Genomic DNA, 25,969 nt, shown 5'->3' with positions numbered 1-25,969 from the left:
ATTATTATTATTATTATTATTATTATTATTATTATTATTATTATTATTATTATTATTATTATTATTATTATTATTATTATTATTATTATTATTATAATTAATAAATTTTAATAATTTTTTTTTAAAAAAATTACCCCGTTAAACGAATTTTTTCCGTTATATTAAAAAAGTACATGCGCAATCCATCCAATTACAGTTGAAACGTGCATTAGCTCCGCCTTAAAAGCGTCTAGCGCGCTGTAAATGATCCGTGCACAACACTAAATTCCCATTAGGCGTGCACTTATATATTAAATTCTCGTTATTTCGTTCTGAGCCCTGTGCTCCGCCGTAGCAGCTGCCAGCTGGGTTAGGCTGGATCCATATTCTGGTGGGATGGAGGTGGGGCACTGGCCCTGAATTGGTCCCCCTGGCGATCGTCCTTACCCCTCTACCCTCTTCTAGCTCCATCATAAATAAAAAACATTAGTGCCTGACCGTTCTTTCTCTCCTCCTACTAATGAAGCATACATAATACAACAACTTTATACCATATACCGAATTTTATAACGATGGCCGACACGATCTACAAGGCGAGCACCACCGCCCCCGTGAACATCGCGGTGGTCAAGTACTGGGGAAAACGCGACCCGAAACTAAACCTCCCCACCAACTCCTCCCTGTCCGTCACCCTCTCCCAAGCCGACCTCCGCACCCTCACCACCGCCACCTGTTCCGCGTCCTACCAAGGCCAGGAAGACAGCCTGACGCTCAACGGCGAAGCCTCCGACATCAGCGGAGCCCGCACGCAAGCCTGCCTGCGGGAGCTGCGCGCGCGGCGCGCCGCCCTCGAAGCGGCCGACCCGTCGCTGCCCAAGCTCTCGACGTATCCCCTGCGCATCGTGTCCGAGAACAACTTCCCTACGGCGGCGGGTCTCGCGTCGTCCGCGGCCGGCTTCGCGGCCCTGGTGCGGGCCATCGCGGACCTGTACGAACTCCCTAACACGCCGACGGACCTCTCGCTCGTCGCGCGCCAGGGCAGCGGCTCGGCCTGCCGCAGCCTGTTCGGCGGGTACGTGGCGTGGCAGGGCGGGTCGCGGGCCGACGGCCTGGACTCCAAGGCCGTCGAGGTCGCGCCCGCGTCCCACTGGCCCGATATGCGGGCCCTGGTCCTGGTTGTGTCGGCCGCCAAGAAGGGCGTTAGTTCGACTTCCGGTATGCAGCAGACCGTCGCCACGTCCGACCTGTTCCAGCGCCGTATTTCGCATGTTGTGCCTGCTCATATGGAGAAGATGGAGGCTGCTGTGAAGGAGAGGGATTTCGCTAAGTTCGCTGAGGTTACGATGAAGGATTCTAACTCGTTTCACGCGTGTTGTGCGGACACGTATCCGCCTATTTACTATATGAACGATGTTTCCAGAGCGGCTGTTAGGGCTGTCGAGGCGATTAACGCGGCTGCGGGCAAGGTTGTCGCGGCGTACACGTTTGACGCTGGCCCGAACGCCGTGGTGTACTATCTAGAGGAGAACAGCGGTCCGGTTGTGGGAACATTCTACAAGCTGCTCCAAGCGACAGATGGGTGGAAGGACGGCGCTAGTGCGTACAGCTCTGCGGCTGTAGCGTTAGACGAGGCTACATCCAGCTTGCTTAAGGGCGGTGTAAGCAGAATTATACAGACCGGAGTAGGCGAAGGTCCGATAAAGACTGACCAGCACTTGGCATGAATGGCTGGTATGAAGAAGCGACATCGAGAGACGACGTTTTAGATCTTGGATCGGAGTTCACGAATCTTTTGGTTTCTTGATGAGTAAGCCACCGATACCAACATCGAAGGCTGGACAAGATGAGCGGAATTTGTTGGTCACATATATACAAATACGGAGCGCTTTGCATTAGAGGCAAAAGGGGAAAGGGATCCTGATATCATTTAAATATACCATTTAATAACATAAAAGCATTGCACCTGCATGTTTCAATTTATGCACAGTACTTGCCTGCCTTAGGTACCTGAAATAGATCATATATCAATTAAAACGCACCTGCCTACCCGGTAAAAGTGCCTAGGTGTTCGGAGGGTCCCCTCTACCCGGTTTCCAATCGGCAGATTCCGATTTGGCAGGAGCAAGTCCCCATAAAAAAGTTTCCAATGCGATGCGCGACCTAAGAAATTTTTAGAATTTTAGTCACGTCATTTAACATCTGAAGAATCCGCCGGCCGAAAATGACCTCAACATCCGGCTTATAACTTCTTTCTCGTGGCTGTACAAAGCTCTAAACATCATATCGACGCATTGGACTGCCATCGTCATGGCGGACGTCAAGGCCCAGACGCAATCCGTTTGCCCGGTCGACCATAAGAGCAGAGAGGCATGGATGTCACAAGCTCAAACGGCCGGTACGGAGGAGGGAGCACCGTCGCAATCGCTGCCCCCGTCACATCCACCGATTCCGAATGACATATCGAAAGCGGACGCCGAGACATGTCCCGTAGACCATAAAGCACGGGAAGTATGGACGCAACAAGCCCGCGCCGCAGCTCTCTCCCCACCGTCCATAAATCCTCCCCACCATCCCGCGTCGAGCTCGCCGTCCTCATCCTGGACCACCTACCTGCCCCGCCGCATCCCTTTCTGGTCCTCCACTCCCAACCATCAACAACCTCAGCAACCCTCCTCCCCGCTAGCCACCAACCGCGAAATCTCGACGATCCCGCGGTCCTCGAAGCCGGGCGAAACGACGGACCAAAGGCCGGCGAACACGGAGCAGGAGACGGGCGCGGACCAAGCTTCGGGGAACTGGATCTACCCGTCGGAGAAGATGTTCTTCGAGGCCATGAAGCGCAAGGGCCACGACCCGCGCGCCGCCGACATGCGCACCGTCGTGCCCATCCACAACGCCGTCAACGAGCGCGCGTGGGCCGAGATCAAGGAGTGGGAGGAGCCTTGGGTCAGGGGGTCTGAGTATGTTTCTTTTTCTCTCCCCCTTTTTTCTATACTCGGTGATGTTATGCTAATATTATTGCAAAAAAATATAGTTGTGGCGGCCCGCGCCTGCACTCCTTCTCCGGACTAAGCACGCGTATGTCGCCTAAGGCTCGCATCAACACGTTTCTAGGGTACCAGGCGCCTTTCGACAGGCACGACTGGGTCGTTGACAGGTGTGGAAAGGAGATCGAGTACATTATCGACTTCTACGCTGGCCGTAACGGTGGTGGAGGAGCTGGGAAGCTTTCCTTCTACCTCGACGTGCGGCCGAAGCTGAATACCTGGGAGGGAGTCAAAATGCGCGCTATGCGAGCCGCTGGTTTGGTATAGAAGGATTTGTTAGAATATGATAGTTCTTCCTGTACATTATGAGCATATGTGGCTTCAGTCCTCGTTATAGCAAGGCGTATCGGTGTGGGTATAAGTATTGGTATAGGTATAGAGGGATCGCCATTCATCTATTCCGATTTAACACATCTATGGATGTATAGTCCTGTGATCATTGATTTCCATTTGCCCTAACTATCGCCTCAGGCCCATTTCCCAGAAAGCACAACATATCTTGGGGGTATCGTAGGTACAAGCCAGACCGGTTTCCATTACGCCTTGACGCACTCGTTGTAAAGATAACTCCCCCCTTTCCCGTTTATATGTCCTTCTTGGGCTCTTCATCACCAGGCTCCCGTCCTTCGTCTACCACAATACGGATGCGTGATCCCGTCTCAAGTGCGTTGGTCTGGACGTCCCAACCAGCACGCTTCAAAGATCGATACCATATACTCGGTATATACGGCTGTCCAGTGCAAGCCTGTGCCCAGGCTGCAATGACATCGATATCCCTTGCCTCTTTCTTCATCCAAATAGTCTTGTGTCCCTTTCGCGACACGATAATGTAGGGGACGTTGGTGAATGCCGAAAGATCGTCAGGCGTAATGTCGCCATGTCGCGGGAGTCTGTTGGCGAAGGAAATCTTGGGCTTGGTCCACATCAGAATGTTCTCCTTGGCTGCGATCTGGTTTGGGTGGAGCCAATCCACCATTCCATCTGGAACCTTGGCCCGATGAGAGTTAAGCTCCGTCAGCATGATGCACAATCGCTGCTTGTTGAGTGTGCGCATCTCCACTGAGCGGACAGCACGATAGTTCGTCCACAGGTGAATGGTAACAAGTACGACCATCCAAGCCAAGACGGCGTTGCGCCCATGCACAAACTTCAGGAAGATACTACCGACCAGCATGCCCAGAAGACTGATGACGGTCTCCTGGCTGCCATCTTTGGCGTTAAGCTCCGCTAGATTACCATTCTTGGCGAAATGAGCGCTGAGCTCGGCTTTCGCAGCTCCACCCGAGATACCGCAGAGTGCGCGTAGAACGCCGGCCCCACAAAGTGCTAACACCTTAGGGTAGGTGGGGAGGGCAGGTGCAAGCACATCGAGGAATAGAGCTGCATCGTTCACGATATCGGCAAGAAAACGGTAAAACTTGCACTCTGGTTGGATAGCCTGACCACATCGGTGGGCGAATAAGATAGTGGCCAAGCGGCCGGTAGATTCTTGCAAGACAGTCAGGAGAACTGCAGCCGTTGCTGAAGAAGTCGAATCTCCAACACCGAAACCCTGGAGCACAGCTCGGGATGACAACAACCCTGCAATAGTGCTAGAGAACGCCTGGAGTGAGTCCTGCAAGGCATATTAGTAAATATTTACGAAAGCGATGTAGCAATAAGACATACATAGATTTGATAAGGTGTATAATCGGGAGTCACTGATTCTGGGTAGCCGACAGGAAGAAAGACGTCCGTTAACTCTGCGATGTAGTTCTGGATGGTCTTGGGTGTAAGTGGTTTTCCGTCGTCATCGTAGCATTGTGATCCGCCAGAATCATTGTACGCCTCAAGAAGCTTTGGAGGCATTGTTTCGACGTTTCCCCACAGGGGAGTGAGAGAGTGGTGGTTATTGAGGAAACTCTCACGGTCGCGGTCGCTACTATGATAAAATCTACTGTTAAAGTTCTTTTTATTTTCGTGTAGTGTAAAAGAAAGTTTTTTGAGATTTGTTACTGGGTGAGTACCGACGTCGTGGTTGAAGTTGAAAGCAAACAATAAGTTCAATAAGTCGAAACGGCCTAACGAAATAGCATTTACTACCCCTGTACCCCGCGATTGCCCCACGTTGTATTTACGATTATCCCGCTAAAAACCAGGTAAGGCGCTGAATCATAGAGAATTATAGTGCTTTACTTTACCCAATTAGTGTACCTACCTACCTGGATTTCAGCCTCAATGTCGTAATGCTGACCTACGTTGATCGATGCCCACATATTATTGATTATGTAAACTCTACAGAAATAGCTCAACCACTTTTTTTCCTTTAACCGACTCTTCATCAACTTGAATTATTAATTATTAAGTCTCACTTAGTACGCAAATCCATGAGTTTCCATGAGTTTACCTGAAAGAGGCCAACCATTTATCAATACAGAAAATGAATAGCACAGGTACCCAGGCAAGTAGGATTCCCCTAATCTGGGTCGGAACAATTCTGCTCCGGTCCAGGGACTCAGGGGTTATGAAATATTACCAACGTGATTCTTTTCATAACGAAAAAGGCATGGGTTGAGATTGACCTCTAAGTGTATGACTGGTTGTTCCTGATTTCTCCGACTCTTTCATGAAAAACGGCTAGCTCACGAACCATAACGAATACCCTACGGCTCCAATTCTGTATCATGGCACAAAAAGTGGAAATGGGAGCCCTGCCACAATATGAATACCTTCCTCTCCCTAAGAGTACTTATACGCGGGTACTAGATCTTCAGCCAGCAATAGATACCAATGCTCCTTTACACGCCAGTCTACGTCATGTGAACTTAGACTACGACCTCCTCTTCGATGCTGTCTCCTACACTTGGGGTGAACCCATATTTAATGAAGAAATTATCATTGACCAAGCTTCATCCATCAAGATCACCGCAACTCTCCGCGATGGGTTAGTTCGTTTCAGGTTACCAACTGAAGTGCGACATCTCTGGGTCGACGCGGTATGTATTAACCAAGCCGACGATCATGAAAAGGCAGGTCAAATACCGCGAATGGCGCAAATATATCGCGGTGCCTGCTCTGTGCTGGTTTGGCTTGGTAATGACCAAGAAGGTTCTGCCCATGTGAGAAATATTGCCAGATTGACTCAGCATCTGCATAGTACGAACCGTATGAAGGCAGCTAATGACCTTGAAATCCAAGATATACAAGGTGCTTTAGATGGACTCGTCCGTCTTCCTTGGTTTAGCAGGCGCTGGATCATACAGGAAGCTTCTCTGAACCCAAATGTTACCCTTTTCTGCGGAAAAGATACGGTTCCATGGCTCAGAGTTCTGTTGGCTCCTACGATAATACCTTGGGGACGCGTAACTAGGGGTCGAACCCTTATCGAGATCTTCAAGAGCTGTTGGACATCACATGTAGGCCTTGCCGCGGGGCGTAAGAAGGGAATACTCGATTTACTTGCCGACTTTTCAGACGCGGCTTGTTCAAATTCTAGAGATACAATTTACGCCATTGCGGGTCTTGCTGAAGACGTCGCGTTTAGAGACGACCAGGATTACGGCGAGAAAATCGTCATTGACGTCGACTATACGAAAGATGTTGAGGAAGTCTTCAGAGACTTTGGTTTTGCGGTAGCCTCAAGTGCTCGGCGCCCAACATGGGAAGGAAGCGAAAATTTTGGCAAACTCCTGCGGGAGGCTATTTCTCGGGCAGATGGTTCCCGTTTGAACGGATTTTGTTCATGGGCGCCCGATTGGCGTCTACCCAAGGCGCGAGTACCGATTCGACTCGAATATGACGACTTAAACCTTTCCACCTGCAATACGCCTAAAGTCATGCTCGTGCTACCCGACGCCTATTATATAGGGTCAGTTAAACACATGTTTAGGTGTTTTCCTAAAGGTGCAAGCCCTGCTGTTGCTACTTCATGGATAAATGAGCTACTTGAATGGGCTGCAAAGCAAGTAATAGCCAATAAAACCATTACAGATTGGAGCGACGAAATGATGAACATGCTTTTGGCCCAACTACTTCATATAATGACAGGAGGGGAAGCTAGATGGACCAGACTAGATCCGTCTCAAGATCGCAGATTACATCGAAGACGTGTCCAGGAAAATGCAAGGTCGCTTGGTGTTTTTGATGCTGCCGATCACGTTTTCTGGTCAGCAAGGGGCTTCCAGACTTGAAATAGGAATTGGTCCATCGCATACTCAAGTTGGCGACATTGTCTGCAGTGCTGGTGTGAGTCCAGACGATATCAGAAACAGATGGGGCTCATCTTGGACGAGATATTTATTATTTCGAGAAAACCAGCACTCAAAGATCGCCAGAGCTAAACCTTTAGCTTCGCATCCCCCTAAGGAACGAAACTCAGGAGAAGGAGAAGAGGAGCGCATAGCAGCAACGAAGAAGTATCCGATTTCACTAGATTGGTCCAATTTCGAGTTTGAGATGATTGGTGATTCATTTGTATCCCCTATAAGATCCTTTTTGACGCTAGAACATCGGAGGTCTAATGAGCAACCAGCTTTCCAGGTCAATCGTATTAATATCCTCTAGGAATATTATGCTAGTTGCTGCCAAGCAGAGGTACTCGGCATCCAGCTCGGTTTTCTCCGTCTCTTTCTCTTGTGTAACTAAAGCCGCGGAGCAAGAAGCCAGAGGTGCCCCTTATCATTCCGATTGCTGGTGATAGGTATCCGGTGGCGTAAATGGAGCTCGTTGAGTCCTGAAGAAGGTTTCGGGGGAAAGCGAGAAGTGGAAACTTCTACTCAAATATTTTCACCCGCTCGAGATAATCAAGATACTCCATGTTTTACGAGTCTTTATTCGATCAATGGGTGATTATCTTACCGGGTGTGTGATTTTCATGTCTTTGCGTACCTGAAATGGGAGGAAGGCGTAAAGTCTACCTAGGAACCTTGATGGTAATTTAATCTAACGGTGGCCTGAATATGGGGGCTAAGCCCGGATTACAAACGAACTGTCCCGACCGATTAAATATAGCTCCGATATGGTAACATTTTTCGGACAGTCTCTCCTAATAAAGGGATGGATTTTGCTAGCTGACTCCACACATCTTGACTAGTTCCAGAAATCCGCCAATCATCCAAGATTCCCCGACTACACCCAACATACCCATAGCTAGGGGTTTCTTTCCCGTCCGTTCCAATGTCGTCGAGATCAACTAGAATTACATCTGGATCCAAAATGTCGGACTCGGGTAACTGGCGGGATTCGTCAAATTGGAGGATGGGAGTTTCGGGGCCATCACCGGCTAGAAACCCCAGAGCCCCTTATCAAAGCCGCACAACAACTTCGTCTTGGAGAACAAATCACACTGATACCGCTGCCGGCGATGGGGAGCCTAGAAGTGAACCTCGTCCTCGACAGCGGAACAATTGGGTTCCCGGAAGCCATCACATCAACCGCGAGAGGTCAAATGGAAACCCCCAGTCTGATGAGAGCAGTGTCGCGAAGGCCATCGCTGAGGGGCGTCGCATCTATATAGGCAACTTGCGATATGAAGCTAAGCCAGACGACATCGAAGAGATCCTCAAGGCCAACGAGCTTGGAAATTTTGAGTCTATCCACATGTCTATAGACCATTTCACAGGCCGGAACCCGAGCTACTGCTTCGTCGAGTTCCCGGACCGCGACTCTGCTGACCGCGCCATGACTACGCTCAATGGAAAGGTTCTCCTCGGTAGGGAGGTCAAGTGCCGACCGTGTGTGCCGAAGGGCAGTGATAGTCAAAAATCTGCCGGCTTAGATCGCTGGAGTCGCTGGAATAAGGGCAGTCCCCGCAGTGAGCAGACTCCCGAGTCGGGAAAAGAAGGTCTGCGGTATAAGAAAGATTTCGCCGGCCAACGTTTATACGTTGGTGGCCTGTCTAGGACATTTGACCACGCGACGAATTCTGCCGAGATGAGCGAGTTGTTCAAAGATTTCCAGGTGTAAGTTTATTCCTCTAAAGTCTTATTGAAAGAGAACGTAGGTGCTTGCCGCCTAACATGTTAAAAATCTAACATGTTGTAAAGCGATGCGATCAGCAAGAGAATCATGGCCAACCAATCAGCGCGCTCGAAGCCTGGCAATCACGATTACTGTTTCGTAGACTTCGCCACGCCAGAGGAAGCTCAGGCGGCTATGGATGCATTGAATGGTATCGACTTCCGCGGCAGCAAATTGAAAGTAAACCTTGCCAGTGGGCGGTCGCCCAAATGGCAGGAAAGGGATAATCTCAATGCTAATGACGCAGATGAGCCGATCAAGCAGGAGAGTGAAATTCAGGCGTAAATCTAAATAGACACGCGACAATATTTCACCTTAGATGATTGCTTTTATGGAGAAAGGCGAGAACTTCTTTGAAGAAAGTTCATCATAGGTCTATGCCTCTATCTAGGCTCTCGTGTAGGGTTATGAAATAATTATTGTAAAACGCACACCCTTTTTGAAGGCATTCTAGATATCGTCCGATGTGTTTCGATATCCCGTACCCCCGTACCTTCGTGATCAGCAGCTTAGCTTCATCAAGAAGCCCCTGCCTCCCTCCCATTCAGATTTCAAAACAAGCCTCTTTTTCTTCTGCTAACTCCTTTTCCGTTTCCCTTTCTTTTCTCTCCCCTTAGCTCTATTCACTACCACGCTCCTTCGCCGCATTGTCAGCGTGCGCGGCTACTCCCCCTTGATTTGCCCAATCGTAGTCATCCACTTATCGGTCACCTGGCGCCATTCTTCCAACCTTTTTTTCCTCTCGGAACGTTGTTCATGATCTTTATATACTTCTGATAAGACCTTGTTGATGTCGCCTACAAGTTCGAAGACGTCGTTTGGGGATGGTGTGCCCAACAACTGAGAACAGTTGAGGTCACGATTGCAATACATTGTTTTTATGGCGGCCCAATGAGTTTGATCGTAGAATACGCAGAGTGTATGCTCACCAGCCGACGTGCGCACCACACTTTCTACGTTTTCCCACGAAGTTGCAGGAACTCTATCAGGCTCGCTGTACTTTAACTTGCATTCGATTTCGTGTGAGTCGTTCCAGCGAACTTCAGTAACACGATAGTTCCATATCACCAGCATCCCGTCGGCACTGTACTTGGGTTGCTGGTAGTTCAGTACACCGGTTGGCGAGTGTATCGTCCATTTTTTGCGTCTCGTTCGAGACGAGATGGGGCCAACAGTGCTGTTGGCGCGATCTTGGCTAACCCGGTCCTCTCCTGAGAAGTCGAGGCCCGCGGCCCCGATAGCCTCATCGAGCGGTTGTCGTCCACCCAGGTCCGTGAACCACTTGGGAAACCTATTTCCTTCTTCCTGTGCGCGTCTCCTGCGAGTAGCCACTAGACGGTATCAGTATCAGTAGTGACTCAAGATTATTAAGGGGAAGACAAAGACATGCTTAAGAGAAATCTGAAATCGGGATGCATGTTTCTCATGGCACGAGAGATGATAAGTACGGGTAGTTAGGAAGGGGTAATATAAAAACAGGACTTAATACTCGCTAAGTGGAACTGCTTCGACCAGTGTATATGCTCCGCGAATTCGGGGCTATTCAATTGAGCATCACTCAACTTGATGGACCACATATGCTCCAGAGCTAGCGTTGGAATGGTTGGGGTTTCCCCGAACACAAAAAATGTTTGAGATCTTAAGTAGCTCCCGACCCGGATAAATGGTAGATTCCACGGAGAGGCTGCATCAAGAGGCAACGTCGCAAGAACTTTCAAGTATTCTGGGCCCGTTATGTGCTTTAGTTGTACGCGGAACTCCCTGATGTCTCTGCATTGGCTGAGCAAAGACAGGAAAAAAGGCTTAGGGTGGAAAGAGGGTAACTGGGAAAGCCTGTTAGGATCCCATATTCGACGGTAGGAGCACCACGGGTCGCAGTGAGGGTCGCGGTGAAGGTCGCGGTCAGCGTGAGTCCCATATATGGATACTTCAAGCCGTCGAATCGCTGCTCTGCGCTTAGGGGTAATGGCCGCTAGGAATACATGGAGATGTTCGACAAACTCGAACCCGAAAGTGTTAACGCGGTAAAAGACAGGGTATGCTTCTAGTTCATGATATACCCTTCGAGAGACACGTGCGAGGGAGACGATGTCTAATGGTACCGGTTCATCCACCTCGAGGATAGGCTTGCTTGGGCAGATGTCATAACTAGTCTTCCATCGGTATTCTCCCCACATTCCCCGGATGAACTTGTTGGATCCTTTTGTTACTTGCTTGGGATAGATGACCTCTGGAGCAGCTGTTACAACATACTCATAGATTTCGATTCGGATCTAAAAGATAATTAGTTGATTGATGAGCCAGTGGTGTTTAATAGAAGGAATTACTTGCCTCGAGGGGCAGCATGAAAAAATAACTCTTGTCATTCTTCGATGTTATGTGGGCAAGTGGGTGGCGTGGGTCAGGAAAGCTAATGATACTAGACATCTCTCCAGACATCTTGCCAATCCTTGTCCGTTATGTCAGATAAATAGGTATGTTAGTTGAATAAGAGGAGACTTCGAGTTCAGTGATTGGAGCCTCTACGCAGTAATTGTCTGCCTTGCTTTGTTTGACAGCTAGAGGTCCACGGCAATGATACTTAGTAGTTGAGAGTTCTTTTTTGCAAGAGAGGTTCGATGATTAGGTAGTCCAGTTGTCAATGGAATTGTGCTGATATTGAAGTATGAAGTAGAAAGGGAGGTATGGTGTGAAAGATTGGTCTTAAGCTGGTTAAGGAGGAAGTTAAGGGAATGCTTTTGTGTGTGAATAGCTAATGATCTGCAATCTAGAAATATTGGGTGGAAGGTGACAATATTATGTAGGTTATGTGAGATGTAGATAGTAGAGTAGGTGAAGAGAGGATGAAGAGCTGGTGAAGAGTGCATAAGTGAAGAAGGTAAGAACGGCGGAACGGCGGATGGGTGAAGGACATATATGCACTGTAATTGCTTGGTGACTTCCTTAAGAGATCGAGGTCGGCGATGAGTCAAAAAACAGTGACAGCAAAGCCGGCGATTTATTATATTGAGGAAGGTACCTACTCAGTATGTACCCCTACGACCTAAGCAGGTACCCAAGTGTTCTATCAAACTTACACGAGTCTTTACTTTTAGGTGCCTTATGTACTTTACAGGGTCCAACAGTTGTTTTAATATTGTCTAATCCACGATATTAAATAATGAGGTTATTCAGGCCCATATCCACATAACCCCCCCTTTACTGACATAGATCATCAGCTCCACTAGATCCTCACCACTATGTCAATATGCTAGGTACACAACGACTAGTAGGTGATGTGGTACCTGATGAGCTCTTAAGTACCTAGTACTTCACCTTACTCGACAAAGGCCCATGCGCCATTGCCATTTTCAAGATGGTTGTCGATATCTGTCAGTTAGGAGTCACACTCTTTCCTATTATTTTAGTGAGCTTTACCTAATCAGGAACAAAAGTGACACGTCTAAAAATTTCTGCTTTTTTTAAGTTTACTTGCGTAAGTGGAGGAAAGCACGAAAAATGGAAAGTGCAGAATGCGAAGGTGACAAACAGACGGTGCGCCAAATGAGCTAAACCGCCAAAGCCTCAAAACTCTCAATTACAATATATAATTACTGTATTAGCACTGTATTAACACTGTATTTTTTCGGTGTAAACCTTGTATTATTAAGGGGCTTAGCGCTATTAGGCCCTATAACTATAAGGGGTTATAATACGTATCTATAGCCCTGGAGTAATTAATAATTTTAACCAATTAAATCTATCGCACTTTAATAATCCCACTGCTCTTCCCAAGCAACAATACCAATAACAAGCACCTATAATTATTTATTTAAATTATCTAAAATAATATAACGTATATCAAGATGAAGCTCTTCAATTGCTGAATGAATTGATATAATTTTGTTCCTGTATGGCTTGTATAGGTTTAGCTGTTGCTTAGCTGTTGCTGAGCCTTCGTTGAACCTTCGTTGAACTGTCATTGAGCTACCTACCTTATGGAAAAGGCGCTAAGAGCGGAAAAGGGGGAACGAACAGTTCCATTCTCGTGATACTTTTAGCTTGGTTGGTCAAATAATACTACTACTATCTCTCACTCAAGAATAAACTAACATTTCCAATCAGCTCAATATATCCTCCTGCAAATAACACATTCCGAACCTTGGGAAGGTCCGCAATGAGAGAACTCGCTATCTTAGAATAGTTCAATCTTCTCTCCACTCTGCTCAATATTGCCTCTCATCGGGCCTCTACGGATCCATCTCTTTAGTACTTTCTTCTGAGTAGCCTTACTCTGCTTCCGAATTGGCTTGTTGATATCCTCACCGCTCCCCTTACGAGATATTTTAGCACTCCTCGGCTTACCTGTTCGGCCTACCCTTCCATCGAATATCAGCGCACGATAGCATTCGATACAAGTCCCTTTCCGATACTTTCTTTTCCCATGGAATCTGCCTCTTACGCGGCGTCTATTGTTATAGGCATGTCCACACTCGTAAACACAGATGGAATCGCAATCTCCGTCAGCTTCAACCTTGTATCTTGCAGGTTTCAACTCAGCACACTGAGCAAATGAGAGATGGGTGCAGTGAAGTCGATATTGAGCGTCACAAATATCACATTGCCTCGCCTTTTCCCCTTCTTCCTCTCTCAAGCATTTAAGCTGCAAGTACGGCAATTCCCTCTTATCTATTCTGCTGTGCGGGTCCATGTTATCGAGTGTCGTGCTGGTGATCTACTCCAGCAAAGACTTCTCTTGCTTAGCTTATGTACCTAGACACATTTACACCGGTGACAATGCTATTATGTGTATCAAAGGACATTGTTATATCTGCCAAGTCCCTTGCTATCTAGGTGTCCTTTATACCAACACAAAAGGAAGTCAGGAGATTGGTTAAATCTATCATCTAGCCATTGTCTTAGAAGACGTTGAGATATGCGAAGGATAAAGGTCTACAGATTACAATCTTGCGTCACCGTTTACGTAGGATTTTTGCATCTACATGTGTTTTCAAGGAGGACAACACCCGCAAATTTATGTTACCTACACTACACATTCAGGGGGCAACCTACAACTTACATACGTAAACCTTATGAAGTTGGAAAATATGGAAAATATGCCCTGAATCAAGTCTTATCTCTGTGGCGTACGCGCATTCAATTGTTATATTTCATAAACTACTACTACCTAGTATTGACCCATGTATCTACCCCTGACCTTCCATATTAGGCGCCGTCGCATCGAACCGTCGCACTTCTCCGCCTCGCCAATCCAGGCATTAGCTTCGTACACCTAGGTATGTACGAAAAAACTGACTCTCTTAGCTATTGTTCACCAACTCCTGTCATTTCGCCCCTAAGATTCAATTGACGAGCTCACGCGACTCCAAAGCCAAAGACCAGGATGACCAGGCGCGCGATCCAGCAACGGCCCGAAGGGCCACCAAGCCGCGTATTCTCCACCGGCTTCGGCATCGCGATAAGGCCGCGGCGCGACGACGACGACGCAGCCAACGGCTCTCAAGCCAGTACTAAGCCCACCTACACCATCATAACCACAGACCTCCTGATCCCCGGCGACGGCGCACCCGTGCCGAACGCCGCGCTGGTCATCGAATCCAAGCTCATCGCCTGGATCGGGTCGCGCGCCTCCATCCCCGCGGCGTACACGTCCGCGCCGCATAAATCCTACGCAGTCCCGTACCTCATGCCGGGGCTGTGGGACTGCCACGTGCACTTCGGCGGGGACAGCGAGGCCGAGGCCGAAGGCAGCAGCGATAGTTTCCTGGGCTTCATATCGGAGCACCCTGCGGCGGCGGGCGCGCGGCTCGCGCGCGGGTGCTGGGAGGCCGTGCAGCGGGGCTACACGTCGCTGCGCGACGTGGCCGGGTACGGGTGCGAGGTGTCGCGCGCCATCGAGGACGGCTCGATCGTGGGGCCGAACGTGTACGGCGCGGGCGCGTGCCTGAGCCAGACGGCGGGCCACGGCGACGTGTTTAGCTTGCCGGCCGGCGACGTGCTGCTCAACCTCGGCGTGGGCAGCGTGTCGGCGGGCCAGTTTGGTGCAGGCATGAGCGTTGTTGTGGATGGCGTCGACGAGTGCCGGCGCGCTGTGAGATTGCAGATCCGCAGGGGCGCGCGATGTATCAAGGTCCTCGCGAGCGGCGGTGTTATGTCGAGGGATGATAATCCGCTGTACGCGCAGTTCAGCCCTGAGGAGCTGAGGTGCATTGTCGAGGAGGCGACGCGGCAGAATAGGGCTGTCGCCGCGCATGTCCACGGGAAACCGGGCATTATAGCGGCGGTGGAGGCCGGCGTTACGACGGTGGAACACGTCTCGTTTGCGGATCAGGAGTGTGTTGATTTGATCAAGGAGAAGGGCACGGTGTGGATTGCCACACGCACTATCGTCGACATGTTATTGCAGTCAGGCGGTAAGGGCTTGTCGCGGCAGCAGTGGGAGAAGGCTCAGTTGTGCGGTAAAAACCACTTGGCGGCATATAAGCTGGCGATCGAGGCTGGTGTTCCGATTGCGTTGGGAACCGACACGCCGCCGGGCTTTAATATGGCGGTGGAGTTGGATTATGCAGTGCAGGCTGGCTTGAGTAACTTGGAAGCCATCAAGGCTGCTACGGCTAATGGTCCTTTGAGCGTGGGAGGACAGGCTCCGAAGACGGGTCAGTTGAAGGTTGGGTACGAGGCCGACGTACTTGGGTTGCTTCAAAATCCCGTAGAGGATGTGAAAATATTACAAGAAAAGACGAATATTGGTTGGGTATGGAAGGGTGGAAAGATTCTAAAGGGACCCGGAGTTGGCCCTTGGGGAGAAGAGTCGTAGTGCTAGCCTAAACATTGGTGACGGCTTCATCGAGCCCATGGGGTTCTGTGTTAAATATACGAAAAAGGGTTCAAGGGTTTTCATCTATGTGTTGCCATCCTCTCGTCGTCACTTCATCAACCCCTCCAAGCTCACCACCATATCGGCACAAAGATCATCTTCATGGGAGGGATCATTCGTTGTTGATCTCGCATGCTTGGAGACTTTAGATGCGCCTTGAGCCTTTTCCAGTAAGTGGAGGAGTCTGCACGAATGAGCTCTGAGAAGATGTATCACTTGTGTTAGTGATTTATCTAGATCCTAGCTGAATTAATTCTCTGTGCTGTAAAGACAAAATTTCTCTGATATTCTCTTCGCTATACTTGACGTTTTCTCCTTTCGGCTGCATCGGACAGGTTAGTCTAGTCATCATTCTTCATTCGAACCTAAGAATCCATTAACTTCAAATTTTAGACCGCAAGAGCTTGTTAGTGGACACATGAAATAGACGCCATAACTCGTGTAACTGCTCTAGGTATTTCTGAAATCCGATACGCCATTTCATAGAATTACTCTGCTTATTGGGCGTCTTTTATCGAACGGATCCATTTCAGAACATGGGATGCATGATATCAAATGGAGCCTGAGGACTCTTGGATGAATGAAATATGTTGTTGGACCGCCTGGGTATATCTTGGAACAGCTTCGGTATCTAACAACTGTCCGAATCGAAGATATATGCACGTATTTTGGTTCCTGTTTTTGTTGCCTTTAGGGCGGCTTAGCCCCGGGAGCTTAATTCAGACCATAGCCTTGGGATGGGCTAAGCCTGGGCAGGAATAGCGTATCTGTCGTCTACTTATCCTACATGCGCCGCTAGACCTAGTATGGAACTCTTGAAGACATCGCCAACTATTGCCGTAAGCATCACTTGAGTCACATTGTCTGCAGGAAAATTGAATGGTTGCGGTGTTTTTCATAAGGAATAAATGCTTAGAGATTGAATATCATGTAGAGTAGTACTCCTAGATTCACTTTATTCCTCCTTCATGACCATGTGCTCATAAGATCTCAAGATCTGTGTAGGTAGCAAAGATACAAGTAACCACCAAACCGCGGGTCCCATTTTTATTTATCTTATGTTTAAAATCACCGTAATGCCTACAACGTCCGGGGTTGATTTCGACCCTGAAAAGGATATACCTTCTCTTCAGGACAGAATTATATTCGTGACAGGCGGTTCGTCTATATAAAGCACCACTTTCATGATTGTCTAAGCATGCTGATGATTTGAAGGCACTGCTGGTCTCGGACGTGCTTCAGTCGAAGCCCTTGCGAGACATGAACCTACCCACATATATTTTACGGGCCGCAACACGCAAGCCGGCGAGTCGCTTATTGCCGATGTAAAGAAGATAAACCCAGCAGTGGGAATGACCTTCGTTGAAATGGATATGACGTCTTTGTCATCAGTGAAGGAAGCCTGCGATCAGTTCTCTTATAGACGACTCGACATTCTCATGTTAATTCACTTAACCCCTATTTGATGTCCGATTTTGCATCGCAGACTGATCAGTTAACCCATGATGTTTAGGTGTAATGCTGGGATCATGGATAACCCTCCAGCTATGAGCGAAGATGGTTGAGATACGCTTCGCCGTCAATCACCTTGCTCACGCAATGATAATCCGACGTCTCCTGCCCGCCATGGTAAAGACAGCAGAGATGCCAGACTCGGACGTTCGACTGATCCTTCTGACGTCTATTGGTTGGTGCATGCACCCGAAGAACGGCATAGAATTTGACACTCTGCGTTCTAAGCAAGAGAACTTGGGAATACCGGGGTTTAGTTTCCATTATGCGTAAGGAATTCCATTCCTGCGACAACCCATACACACCTACACAATAGTATATGAAGGGTTGACTGAAGACCCCCATTCGACAGGCAAAGCAAACTAGCGAATATACTGTACGCAGCCGAAATAGCGCGCCAATATCCTAGCATCAAAGCAGTTTCCGTCCATCCTGGCGTCGTGGCCACGGACCTCGTCAACAATCTGCCAAATATGAGAAAAGTTTTGGTATATGCTGCAAACTGGCTGATGGGGGTCGGTGTTGTGGATGGAAAAAAGGGTCGCCTGAGCCAACTTTGGGCGGCGGCTGGTGCGAGTAGAAATGAACTCGTGAGTGGAGCGTATTATACGCCGGTTGGGATACTGAGTAATGACAAGCTGGATAACTTCGCGAAGAGCGAGGAGTTGGCTCACGAGTTATGGTTGTACACCGAGAATGCCCTATCGAAGGTCGTGTAAGTTAGGTACGGAAATTGAGAATGGTAGAATCCATAGTATGCCAAAATAACTCCACACATTCATCGCTCAAATCCTTTGGCTATCTTCAACGGTTCAGCATCGCGCCTTGGAAGTGTCGTGGCCGTTGTGTTGCGAAGGACACGGCCATGGTTAACACACTGGCTCTAGAAATGAAGTCAAAATTATTTCCAAAGAGCAAAGCAAATGGTGGCCGAGCTAAAGGGGTTAATGGATATAGGGGTGTTTCAGAGACTTCAAGTAATAATTTAACTCCGGACTCGCCGCAAGGACTCCCAACAAATGCCCGTGGACTTACGCGTAAGAAACAGAAGCGGAACAGATAAGCTATTATCTGACCCGAGGGTTTTCAAACGTTGCAATGTCGCTATTAACTTAGCGATGTTATGGAACTATTGGAATAACTCGGCCGAGCATGTTCCGCCTACCCCGGTCGCCAGCAAGAGTCCACACGAGTATTCGTTAATGACACTATCTTTTCCACTAGCTTCGTCTCAGGACGGCCGTGCGCTCTCAACGTGTCGACCGGCAGCATTGACGCCGAGAAGTTTTAGGAGGCTTAGGAGTTTTAGCCAGAGTCAAACATGAAGCCGGAAGGTTTTCATCAGGTTATTTTTCGGTCATGTGGTGCTCGTATTATTTAGTCAACATCTATCCGGTTGGGAGGATTTTCAGCTTGACAGAAAAGGAAAGTTTCAACGTCTATAAAAAGAGTATCCGACAAAACACGGCGATGTCTTCTAAGCGCGTAATAGTCATGATAGCTTCATTGTATAGGTAATCATAAGTTTTTCGGAAGATGACATTGTCATAAGATCGACTAGCTCGTCTTATGTCGAATAGGCTTACGTAGTTGTCTATAGGGATATAAATATGTAAACACAGAAATATGAGTAAGTAATGTTGATAGGGGTATTGTTCAATGCAGGTACGAGAGGGGTGGTGTTGTATGGTGTCGTATATCCTTGTCTACCCGAGATGCGTGGTGCAGGTATATTGGGAGCATTTAATTTCATCGAAAAATCTTTCTTTACCTCATTGTGTCTCGATATTGTGACATTGGGTATTTGTTAGGGGTTTGTGTCATTTTAGTGCCAAAACACAAAAACCTCCAAAAGCGACGTCATTCCTACTAGGGCCCCATCCCGCGCAAAGAAATAGGGATCTCTGCATCTAATAGTACATTGCGATGTCGCGATGCAAACCGTCGATGAATATTCAATAATACGACCCTATTATAGGCCGCCCCCATCATGAGCAGGCTGGGGGTTAGAGCGTGCAATTCTTTCATCACCTAGATTAGTAGAACTAGTTCGCTTTTATTTAAAATCACTCTATTCGAAGGTGGCAGGGGAGTCGCAAATCGATAATTTGGACTCCAACAGACCCTTAGGAAGTCCCATCAAGAGGTCGGATGTAGTCGGTGAGTACCTGCATAGTATGCCGCACGATGCTGCCGCATATTGTATTCCAAACGAGATCGTCGGCGACGAACTTGTCAAGCCTGCTGGCCTCGCTCCACGGAGCTTCCAATATGCCACGTGCGGGCCAATACAAACCTCCCAAGCTTACAGGCCGACAGGGCATCTGCAGGGCTGTGAGTTCTGTATTTTATTTCTCCAATTTAAAAAGCCCTCGCACTAGTTATGATCAGCTAGAATAGCTAGGTATAACGTTTGATAGTCATAAGCATCCTGGATAGGTATCTTCGTCCATTGATCTGCGGAGAGCTAAAGCAGACGAAAATAGTCGAGGTATGCAGCTATTCTGTCTTCGTCCTGGTGGATGGAGGACGTATGACAGCTGGCCACACGATAGCTTCTTTTGAGCCTGAGTCTGATGGGATTTGAGGCGCCAGCACGAACGGATAAGCTTAAATTCATCCATCTCCTAGCGGCAACGGACGAGGCGGACGCCAAAGATGCGCTTAACATAGAGAGGATGCACTATTTCGGCACAAATGGACCTAAATAGGCCTAAATAGGCTTTGGGGCATGGGGTCAAGTAGGTAACATTGTGATCGACGGCTCTACCATGAACTGCCATGCGGGGGCTAAGTTCCTTCACTGGGAGCCCTAGTCTAGCTGCCTGACACCCACGTTGGTGGATTGTAACGCACGGTGATAGTTCCACTATCGCTTGATATGGAAGGAACTTCGAAGTCAAGCTCTGTGAAGCAATTACCGCAAATCCTACCTGAATCCATCCTGCTGGTACCCATTCCGGAGTGTGCCATCTTGGTCCGCCAAGATTTTGTGCCCAGATACCACTCGCCAATGAGATGAGAGGAGAGAAAATGCCCATCGCTATTCTAAGACCCTTGACCAGTGACGACATCCGAAGGGGTGATAGACTCACCAAAGTGGATGATAGCAGAATCGGCATGGCAGAGATTGAATGCATAGGTCAGGGGTCCGTAGGCGAGAGTGCAGTCTCTACAGCCTCTACGTATATATCTACCTCTGTCTGTCAGCATAACCTTGAGTTTTTTCTTGTCTCCCGTCCTCATCAAACAACGATCAGCTTACAGTGTCTCTCACTCAGTCGCTCTCTACTATTTCCAACTCAGTCACTCCTTGATATCTTGAGCTATCAGCCTCCTAGCTTACTTAAAGTAATTCCACTAAAACACCTAAAGCCGCCATAATGCAGTTCACCAACTTCGCTCTTGCCGCTTTCGCAGCCGGCTCTGCTTTCGCCGCCCCGGCCGCCAAGGAAGTTCGTGCCCTCGACATCCTGAACGTCGCCCTCGGCACCGTCAGCACTGTCCAGACCAACGTCCAGAACGAGTTGGCCAACGTTGAGGCCTTGATTGGTGTCAACGTCAGCACTTCCGCTCTCGTCCCCCAGCTTGAGAGCTCTCTCCTCAACATCGCTGGTGAGGTCCAGAAGATTGTCGGCGATGTCACCCCTCTCGTCCAGAACACCGTCCCCAAGCTGGTTGGGGATGAGCTCCAGAACGTCCCCACTCTCCTGAACGGCGTTCTCTCCATCGCCAACGGTGTCCAGTCCACTGCCCAGAAGCTTGTCAACGGTGTTGGTTCTGGTATGTATAAGACGTATTATGTAGATGTAATGAGCAGTGATGCTAACGAAACTCGATAGATGCCCTTAAGGCCGTCAAGCCTGAGCTTCAACTCGTCCTCTCCACCGTCGAGCCCATTGCTAAGCCCGTCGTCAACTTCGCCCTCAGCGCCGTCAGCGGTGTTGTTGGTGACGTCGCTAACGAAGTCAACGGCCTTGTCGGTAACTTGAACAGCGTCGTTGGTGGACTCCTTGCCCCCGTTGATGGTCTTCTCAGCGGCATCCTATAAATGTGATTCACCTTCGAAAGTAGCTGTAGGGTAGTGGATGCCTGCATTGGGGGAGTTTGACTTTAAGAAAGCGTTTTATGGACAGGATACTGCATGCTCATGATTAGATGCTTGGATACCTTATAGCATTTGTAAATATAACGCGCGCAAGCCGACTTTATTAATCTACTTCGGTTGTCCGTCCTCCCAGTGCCATGAACGTTTTTAAGCATAATGTTTCCGTGTATAGGTAATGCATGTGGCTTGCAGATCGTTGGATTTCTTACATGCGCCTAGCAGTACGAATATCTCAATGAGCTAGACAGGCCAAATCGTAGTAAGAACTTTATTTCGAGTCTAATGTCTTTGGAGGTTAATCCGATCAATTGATATTTTGAAGTTTTATTTCCTTGATTTGTTGTTGTGTAGGTATGTCTACCTACAAACGGTGGTTGCAACTGCCCAGTGGTAACTTAACCCCTAGGGGGTACGAAGTGACATTACGGCGGCCTGTTCGTTCAACTATGCCAAAAAAATATTTTTCTAAGAATATTGCCCAAAGGGGCAAAGAATCCGCCTTAGCCCCAGATTTCCCTGATTTAGCGTCGATAAGTTAGTACTTCGGATGCCAGATTTAGAATTGTCTCAGCATGTAAGGTACAAGCTTGCTCATATAAACTTAAGTGCCAGGGCATGTTACTTTAATGATTTGATTTTGAAGTAAGCTAGGTAAGTATTTTAATTAAATGAATGATTGAGTGATTAAGTGATTAAGTGATTGAGTGATTGAGTGATTGAGTGATTGAGTGATTGAGTGATTGAGTGATTGAGTGATTGAGTGATTGAGTGATTGAGTGATTGAGTGATTAAATGCTTGAACATCGAATAGGTGGGAGGATGTTACGTAAGCGATTGACTGTTGCGGTATGTATTGTATGAAGCTATTCCCAACCTTACCTACAGATGGAGTGTACATGGCAGGAAGGTGCGATTAATATTGTACTAGTACCTATTTAAGATCTCCACAATGAGATCCAAGGTCTAAGAGAACTTAGCCAATATAAGACTCTATCCTTTCTAATTCTTTCCTCCTACTTATTATTTATAGTTCTAGCGTTGGTATAATTCGAGTAATTTAAGCCTTAGGGTTTTGAATTATTTTGATTAAGTACTTATATAATCTAAGAAGTACCTAGTAAGCTTATGGTTTTCCAACTACCAGTAACAACAAGTACTTACTTATACAAGTAAATCTACATATAACCTTATGTACTACTTGTCTAATTTGCTAATCGCCAGACTATCACCATATGTAGGTACTCGTCTAACAATTACCAGTCGTGGCTGCATATCCACTGCTATATTAGGAATAGCCAAAACTATTTTCCAACGCTCAGAATTTTTTTTGGCATAGATGTACGAACAGGCCACCACAGACATGTCGCAAAAAAAATATTATTTACGTACTTCCGTGAACATAACTGTAAATTTACTTTTTCTCCAAAGCACCTTCTTCAACGGGTAGAAACGGAACCCGGGGACCTCGCCGAGGAGTAATTCTTAGACCTTACTTACTAGGTAACTAACCATTCATTTTAGGTTCTCGGTTCCATTCATCATTTAGACCTCGCATCGAAATGCTACTCAGATGTAGTGTAGCATTTTCGTAGTCGAATGCGAACTACAGGGATTCGCGGCATATTGACGATATTAAGTAGGGCTACTACCTCTAGCTCCCGGCGTCGTTGTTAGGTACCAGCAAGACACGAGCAATAAGCACTTACGATGGCCTCTCTATTCGGCCTCGCCCGGCGAAATTGGTTAATTCTTAACCCGCCTCAAGCTTCTAAATCTACTGCGCCGCTTCGCTTTGGGATTCTTGGCGCAGCTGATATCGCGTATGTTTAAATTGGTCCGATCCTTCGCGGAACGACAGGGAGCTAGCTAACTCAAAATTTATTTTAATCTCGACCTAGTCCGCAAGCTCTCATTCTCCCAGCGAGATCTCATCCAGATGTAGTAATTCATATTGTAGCCGCCAGAGATCCCAAAAAGGCGAACGCGTTTGCACAGAAACATGGCATACCAGAAGTGGCAAAATCGTATCAAGGTATGCACTTCTCGGGATCCATTGTTCACTAGAAGTTCGGTGCTAATTTGGAATATCTGCTACCACTCATAGACATAGTCGATAACCCTAACATAGACTGTGTCTACATTCCCTTGCCAAATGGGCTACACTACGAGTGGGCCCTTCGCGCCCTCAAGGCTGGAAAACACGTCCTCCTAGAAAAGCCTTCAGTAAACAACTCGACAGAAGCCGAGGCCCTCTTCAAGAGTCCTCTGCTAGATGGCCCTCAAGCTCCAATTCTCTTGGAAGCAGCGCACTACCTATTCCATCCGGCTTGGACGGCTTTTATGTCCTACGTTACGCCGGCCGAAGTTGCTAGCGCCAAGGCCGTGATATGGGTCCCGAGGTGGAAATTTGGTGCCGATGACATCCGCTATCGATACGATCTCGGAGGTGGTGCGCTCATGGATCTCGGCGCATACACAGCTAGTGTTCTGGTTCATGTGTTTGGCGGGTTGGCAGAGGATTGCGAGGAATCCATCACGCAGCCTGGACCTAACGACACGAAATGCGATCGTCTGTTCAAGGTGCGATATCGATTCCGAGGCGGCGGACATGGCGAGATGGAAGGCGATCTAAAAGCGCCGCTTGATCGCCTGTCGCCTGACGTACACGTAATGCACAAGCCAATCGTGGTGTCTGGCGCAGATTCTGGTGTCAAAGTGCCAGAGGGACTGGAAGTAGTCCGCACACGCAAGATCAAGTTTTCGACATTTGCTCAACCGACGTATTTACATTCCATCCAGATTGACGATGAATTCATAACACGGAAAATCGGAGACGCTTCTGGCCACATCAAGAAATGGACGAGTAGTAAGACCGTTAAGGCTTATACATTCAGTGAAGTTGGAATTGACCAGCCGGGCGAGTCTTGCTGGCCAACTTACCGATACCAACTGGAGCAGTTCGTCAACAAAGTCCGCGGGCGTGATGTGCAGCAGTGGGTGAGTGGCGATGACTCGATCAATACTATGAAGATGATTGATATGGCATATACGGCCGCAAAGTTACCTTTACGGCCCACGAGTGAGTATAAGCTGGCGGATTAAGGTGCACGTTGTGCACTTAGGATGTGATTCACCTTCGAGGCGCGTATCTGATATCAAATTGGGAATTCCTCCATAATAAGGAGGATCAATATTGGACATTTATTTGAAAGGACGGAAGGGTTTCTTACTTCCTGCCGACTTTATATGCTCTCTTAATTTATGGCTTCCGTAGGAATCTAATTGAGATGATTATATACGTTATTTCCATCATACTAGCTATACATATATCATATCAAATGATTTAAATTATCGGAGGGTAAGAGATTCATAAGGTATATACAGCATCAAATAAATCAAGAAAACTCGTACCATAAACCGAAAAACAGTTGAGGTCGGTATAAAAAGGGGGCAATTAGAGAGTGAATTCACCGTTTATTGCATGAAGCGAGATGCGGGTTCTGCCTATATACATAAATATACATAAATAAGCCATATGAGCTTATGTAGGTGATTAGCTTTTCTCCGGCAAAGGACTTTATCGCCCTAAATTTCTAGTGGATCATACAAATTCCTAACCTCTTTGGCCATCAGAAAATGAAGACAGAATCCAACAACTACCGCTTAATTTTGGTGCTTCATATTTTATGATGGCAAGCAATGATCTTTCTCAAAACCTAAGTTTCCTCACGGATGCTGCTCATCTTCTCATAAAAACGGCTCCCGAGACTTCGGCATACCTTATGGCGCAACGAGACTCGCTGATGTTCCATAATGACATAGAACGATCAGATATGCAGAGACAACACGTGTGCGGTGCTTGTGGGCATATCATGATCCCGGGTCAAGGCAGTGAGCTTAAGTTGGAAACTAATAAGGCCACCCAAAGAAAGAAGAATGTGCAAAGGAGAAGCGCTTCTAAGAGTCTAGACAAGAAGAAAGTGTCAACGCCCGGATGTCGAAAACGATTTATTTGTGGGATGTGTGGACAATACACCGATATCCCCGTTCCATCACCGCCACCTGTATCTAGGCGTCGTCTGCCAAAATTAACAAAGCCTCTGCCCCTTAGTGCTTCGCACTCAAATAAACCCATTCCTGCCCCTGAACCGGTCAAGGTTTCTGCCAATGCCAGCAGCAAGAAAAGAGCAAAGAGCAGGAAGCAAGGTCTTCAGGCTTTGCTTCAACAAGCTCAATCCTCTACATCTAAGCCTCAAAATGGACTTGGTCTAAGTCTGAGTGATTTCATGTTGAAATGAACTTCTTCAATACGTTCCGTTTCCCTGGGTTGACAATGCTACCGTACCTAGGTACATTGCTTACGGAAGTCGCGTCACTACGAAATTGGAGAGTTCTCGACCTTTCCAACAGGCACTAGCGATCACTAGCTCTCGGGAGATTGTGGTGCTT

The 25,969-nt window shown here is 47.8% G+C and overlaps 13 protein-coding genes across 13 annotated transcripts; 9 read left to right on the top strand and 4 right to left on the bottom strand.

Annotated features, from left to right (window-relative positions):
* The first annotated feature begins 274 nt into the window (after positions 1-274).
* F4807DRAFT_422699 (Diphosphomevalonate decarboxylase) lies at positions 275-2,014 on the top strand. The gene has a single exon (XM_047997709.1). It carries the CDS (start codon positions 552-554, stop codon positions 1,701-1,703), a length of 1,152 nt encoding a protein of 383 aa, XP_047855329.1. The 5' UTR covers positions 275-551; the 3' UTR covers positions 1,704-2,014.
* Positions 2,015-2,165: 151 nt separating this feature from the next.
* Positions 2,166-3,410, top strand: F4807DRAFT_422698 (cytochrome c and c1 heme-lyase). The gene is made up of 2 exons (XM_047997708.1): positions 2,166-2,939; positions 3,014-3,410. The coding sequence occupies exons 1-2, from the start codon at positions 2,287-2,289 to the stop codon at positions 3,291-3,293; spliced, it is 933 nt and encodes a 310-aa protein (XP_047855328.1). The 5' UTR covers positions 2,166-2,286; the 3' UTR covers positions 3,294-3,410.
* A 105-nt stretch (positions 3,411-3,515) lies between these two features.
* On the bottom strand, positions 3,516-5,040 carry F4807DRAFT_59150 (vitamin B6 photo-protection and homoeostasis-domain-containing protein). The gene is made up of 2 exons (XM_048003244.1): positions 4,695-5,040; positions 3,516-4,641 (listed from the first exon to the last, which is right to left on the bottom strand). The coding sequence occupies exons 1-2, from the start codon at positions 4,872-4,874 to the stop codon at positions 3,610-3,612; spliced, it is 1,212 nt and encodes a 403-aa protein (XP_047855327.1). The 5' UTR covers positions 4,875-5,040; the 3' UTR covers positions 3,516-3,609.
* A 332-nt stretch (positions 5,041-5,372) lies between these two features.
* Positions 5,373-7,207, top strand: F4807DRAFT_59110 (heterokaryon incompatibility protein-domain-containing protein). The gene has a single exon (XM_048003243.1). The coding sequence runs from the start codon at positions 5,690-5,692 to the stop codon at positions 7,193-7,195; it is 1,506 nt and encodes a 501-aa protein (XP_047855326.1). The 5' UTR covers positions 5,373-5,689; the 3' UTR covers positions 7,196-7,207.
* Positions 7,208-8,219: 1,012 nt separating this feature from the next.
* F4807DRAFT_451325 (RNA-binding domain-containing protein) lies at positions 8,220-9,308 on the top strand (the record flags this gene model as incomplete). Its single annotated transcript, XM_048000227.1, has 2 exons — positions 8,220-8,965; positions 9,050-9,308. The coding sequence occupies 2 exons, from the start codon at positions 8,220-8,222 to the stop codon at positions 9,306-9,308; spliced, it is 1,005 nt and encodes a 334-aa protein (XP_047855325.1).
* On the bottom strand, positions 9,035-11,395 carry F4807DRAFT_467068 (uncharacterized protein). The gene is made up of 2 exons (XM_048002445.1): positions 10,513-11,395; positions 9,035-10,354 (listed from the first exon to the last, which is right to left on the bottom strand). Exons 1-2 carry the CDS (start codon positions 11,198-11,200, stop codon positions 9,687-9,689), a joined length of 1,356 nt encoding a protein of 451 aa, XP_047855324.1. The 5' UTR covers positions 11,201-11,395; the 3' UTR covers positions 9,035-9,686.
* A 1,705-nt stretch (positions 11,396-13,100) lies between these two features.
* F4807DRAFT_59098 (uncharacterized protein) lies at positions 13,101-14,012 on the bottom strand. Its single transcript, XM_048003242.1, has one exon. The coding sequence runs from the start codon at positions 13,711-13,713 to the stop codon at positions 13,198-13,200; it is 516 nt and encodes a 171-aa protein (XP_047855323.1). The 5' UTR covers positions 13,714-14,012; the 3' UTR covers positions 13,101-13,197.
* A 307-nt stretch (positions 14,013-14,319) lies between these two features.
* Positions 14,320-16,110, top strand: F4807DRAFT_59095 (amidohydrolase). Its single transcript, XM_048003241.1, has one exon. It carries the CDS (start codon positions 14,407-14,409, stop codon positions 15,838-15,840), a length of 1,434 nt encoding a protein of 477 aa, XP_047855322.1. The 5' UTR covers positions 14,320-14,406; the 3' UTR covers positions 15,841-16,110.
* Positions 16,111-16,976: 866 nt separating this feature from the next.
* F4807DRAFT_467064 (oxidoreductase) lies at positions 16,977-18,623 on the top strand (the record flags this gene model as incomplete). The annotated part of the gene is made up of 5 exons (XM_048002444.1): positions 16,977-17,058; positions 17,116-17,341; positions 17,414-17,415; positions 17,453-17,681; positions 17,765-18,623. The coding sequence occupies 5 exons, from the start codon at positions 16,977-16,979 to the stop codon at positions 18,129-18,131; spliced, it is 906 nt and encodes a 301-aa protein (XP_047855321.1). The 3' UTR covers positions 18,132-18,623.
* A 1,302-nt stretch (positions 18,624-19,925) lies between these two features.
* F4807DRAFT_59035 (uncharacterized protein) lies at positions 19,926-20,673 on the bottom strand. The gene has a single exon (XM_048003240.1). The coding sequence runs from the start codon at positions 20,550-20,552 to the stop codon at positions 20,040-20,042; it is 513 nt and encodes a 170-aa protein (XP_047855320.1). The 5' UTR covers positions 20,553-20,673; the 3' UTR covers positions 19,926-20,039.
* F4807DRAFT_59027 (uncharacterized protein) lies at positions 20,553-21,868 on the top strand. Its single transcript, XM_048003239.1, has 3 exons — positions 20,553-20,617; positions 20,694-21,195; positions 21,255-21,868. Exons 2-3 carry the CDS (start codon positions 20,796-20,798, stop codon positions 21,461-21,463), a joined length of 609 nt encoding a protein of 202 aa, XP_047855319.1. The 5' UTR covers positions 20,553-20,617; positions 20,694-20,795; the 3' UTR covers positions 21,464-21,868.
* A 1,051-nt stretch (positions 21,869-22,919) lies between these two features.
* On the top strand, positions 22,920-24,932 carry F4807DRAFT_422677 (oxidoreductase domain-containing protein). The gene is made up of 3 exons (XM_047997707.1): positions 22,920-23,340; positions 23,419-23,552; positions 23,625-24,932. Exons 1-3 carry the CDS (start codon positions 23,228-23,230, stop codon positions 24,620-24,622), a joined length of 1,245 nt encoding a protein of 414 aa, XP_047855318.1. The 5' UTR covers positions 22,920-23,227; the 3' UTR covers positions 24,623-24,932.
* Positions 24,933-25,209: 277 nt separating this feature from the next.
* Positions 25,210-25,818, top strand: F4807DRAFT_459636 (uncharacterized protein; the record flags this gene model as incomplete). The annotated part of the gene is made up of 1 exon (XM_048001400.1): positions 25,210-25,818. One exon carries the CDS (start codon positions 25,210-25,212, stop codon positions 25,816-25,818), a length of 609 nt encoding a protein of 202 aa, XP_047855317.1.
* Positions 25,819-25,969: the final 151 nt, after the last annotated feature.

The sequence above is a fragment of the Annulohypoxylon truncatum genome (assembly GCF_022578515.1).
Source record: "Annulohypoxylon truncatum strain CBS 140777 unplaced genomic scaffold F4807scaffold_12, whole genome shotgun sequence".
NCBI classification, from domain to species: domain Eukaryota; kingdom Fungi; phylum Ascomycota; class Sordariomycetes; order Xylariales; family Hypoxylaceae; genus Annulohypoxylon; species Annulohypoxylon truncatum.
Note: the sequence above shows the minus strand (reverse complement) of the source record. Positions and strands in the feature narration are given on the sequence as shown.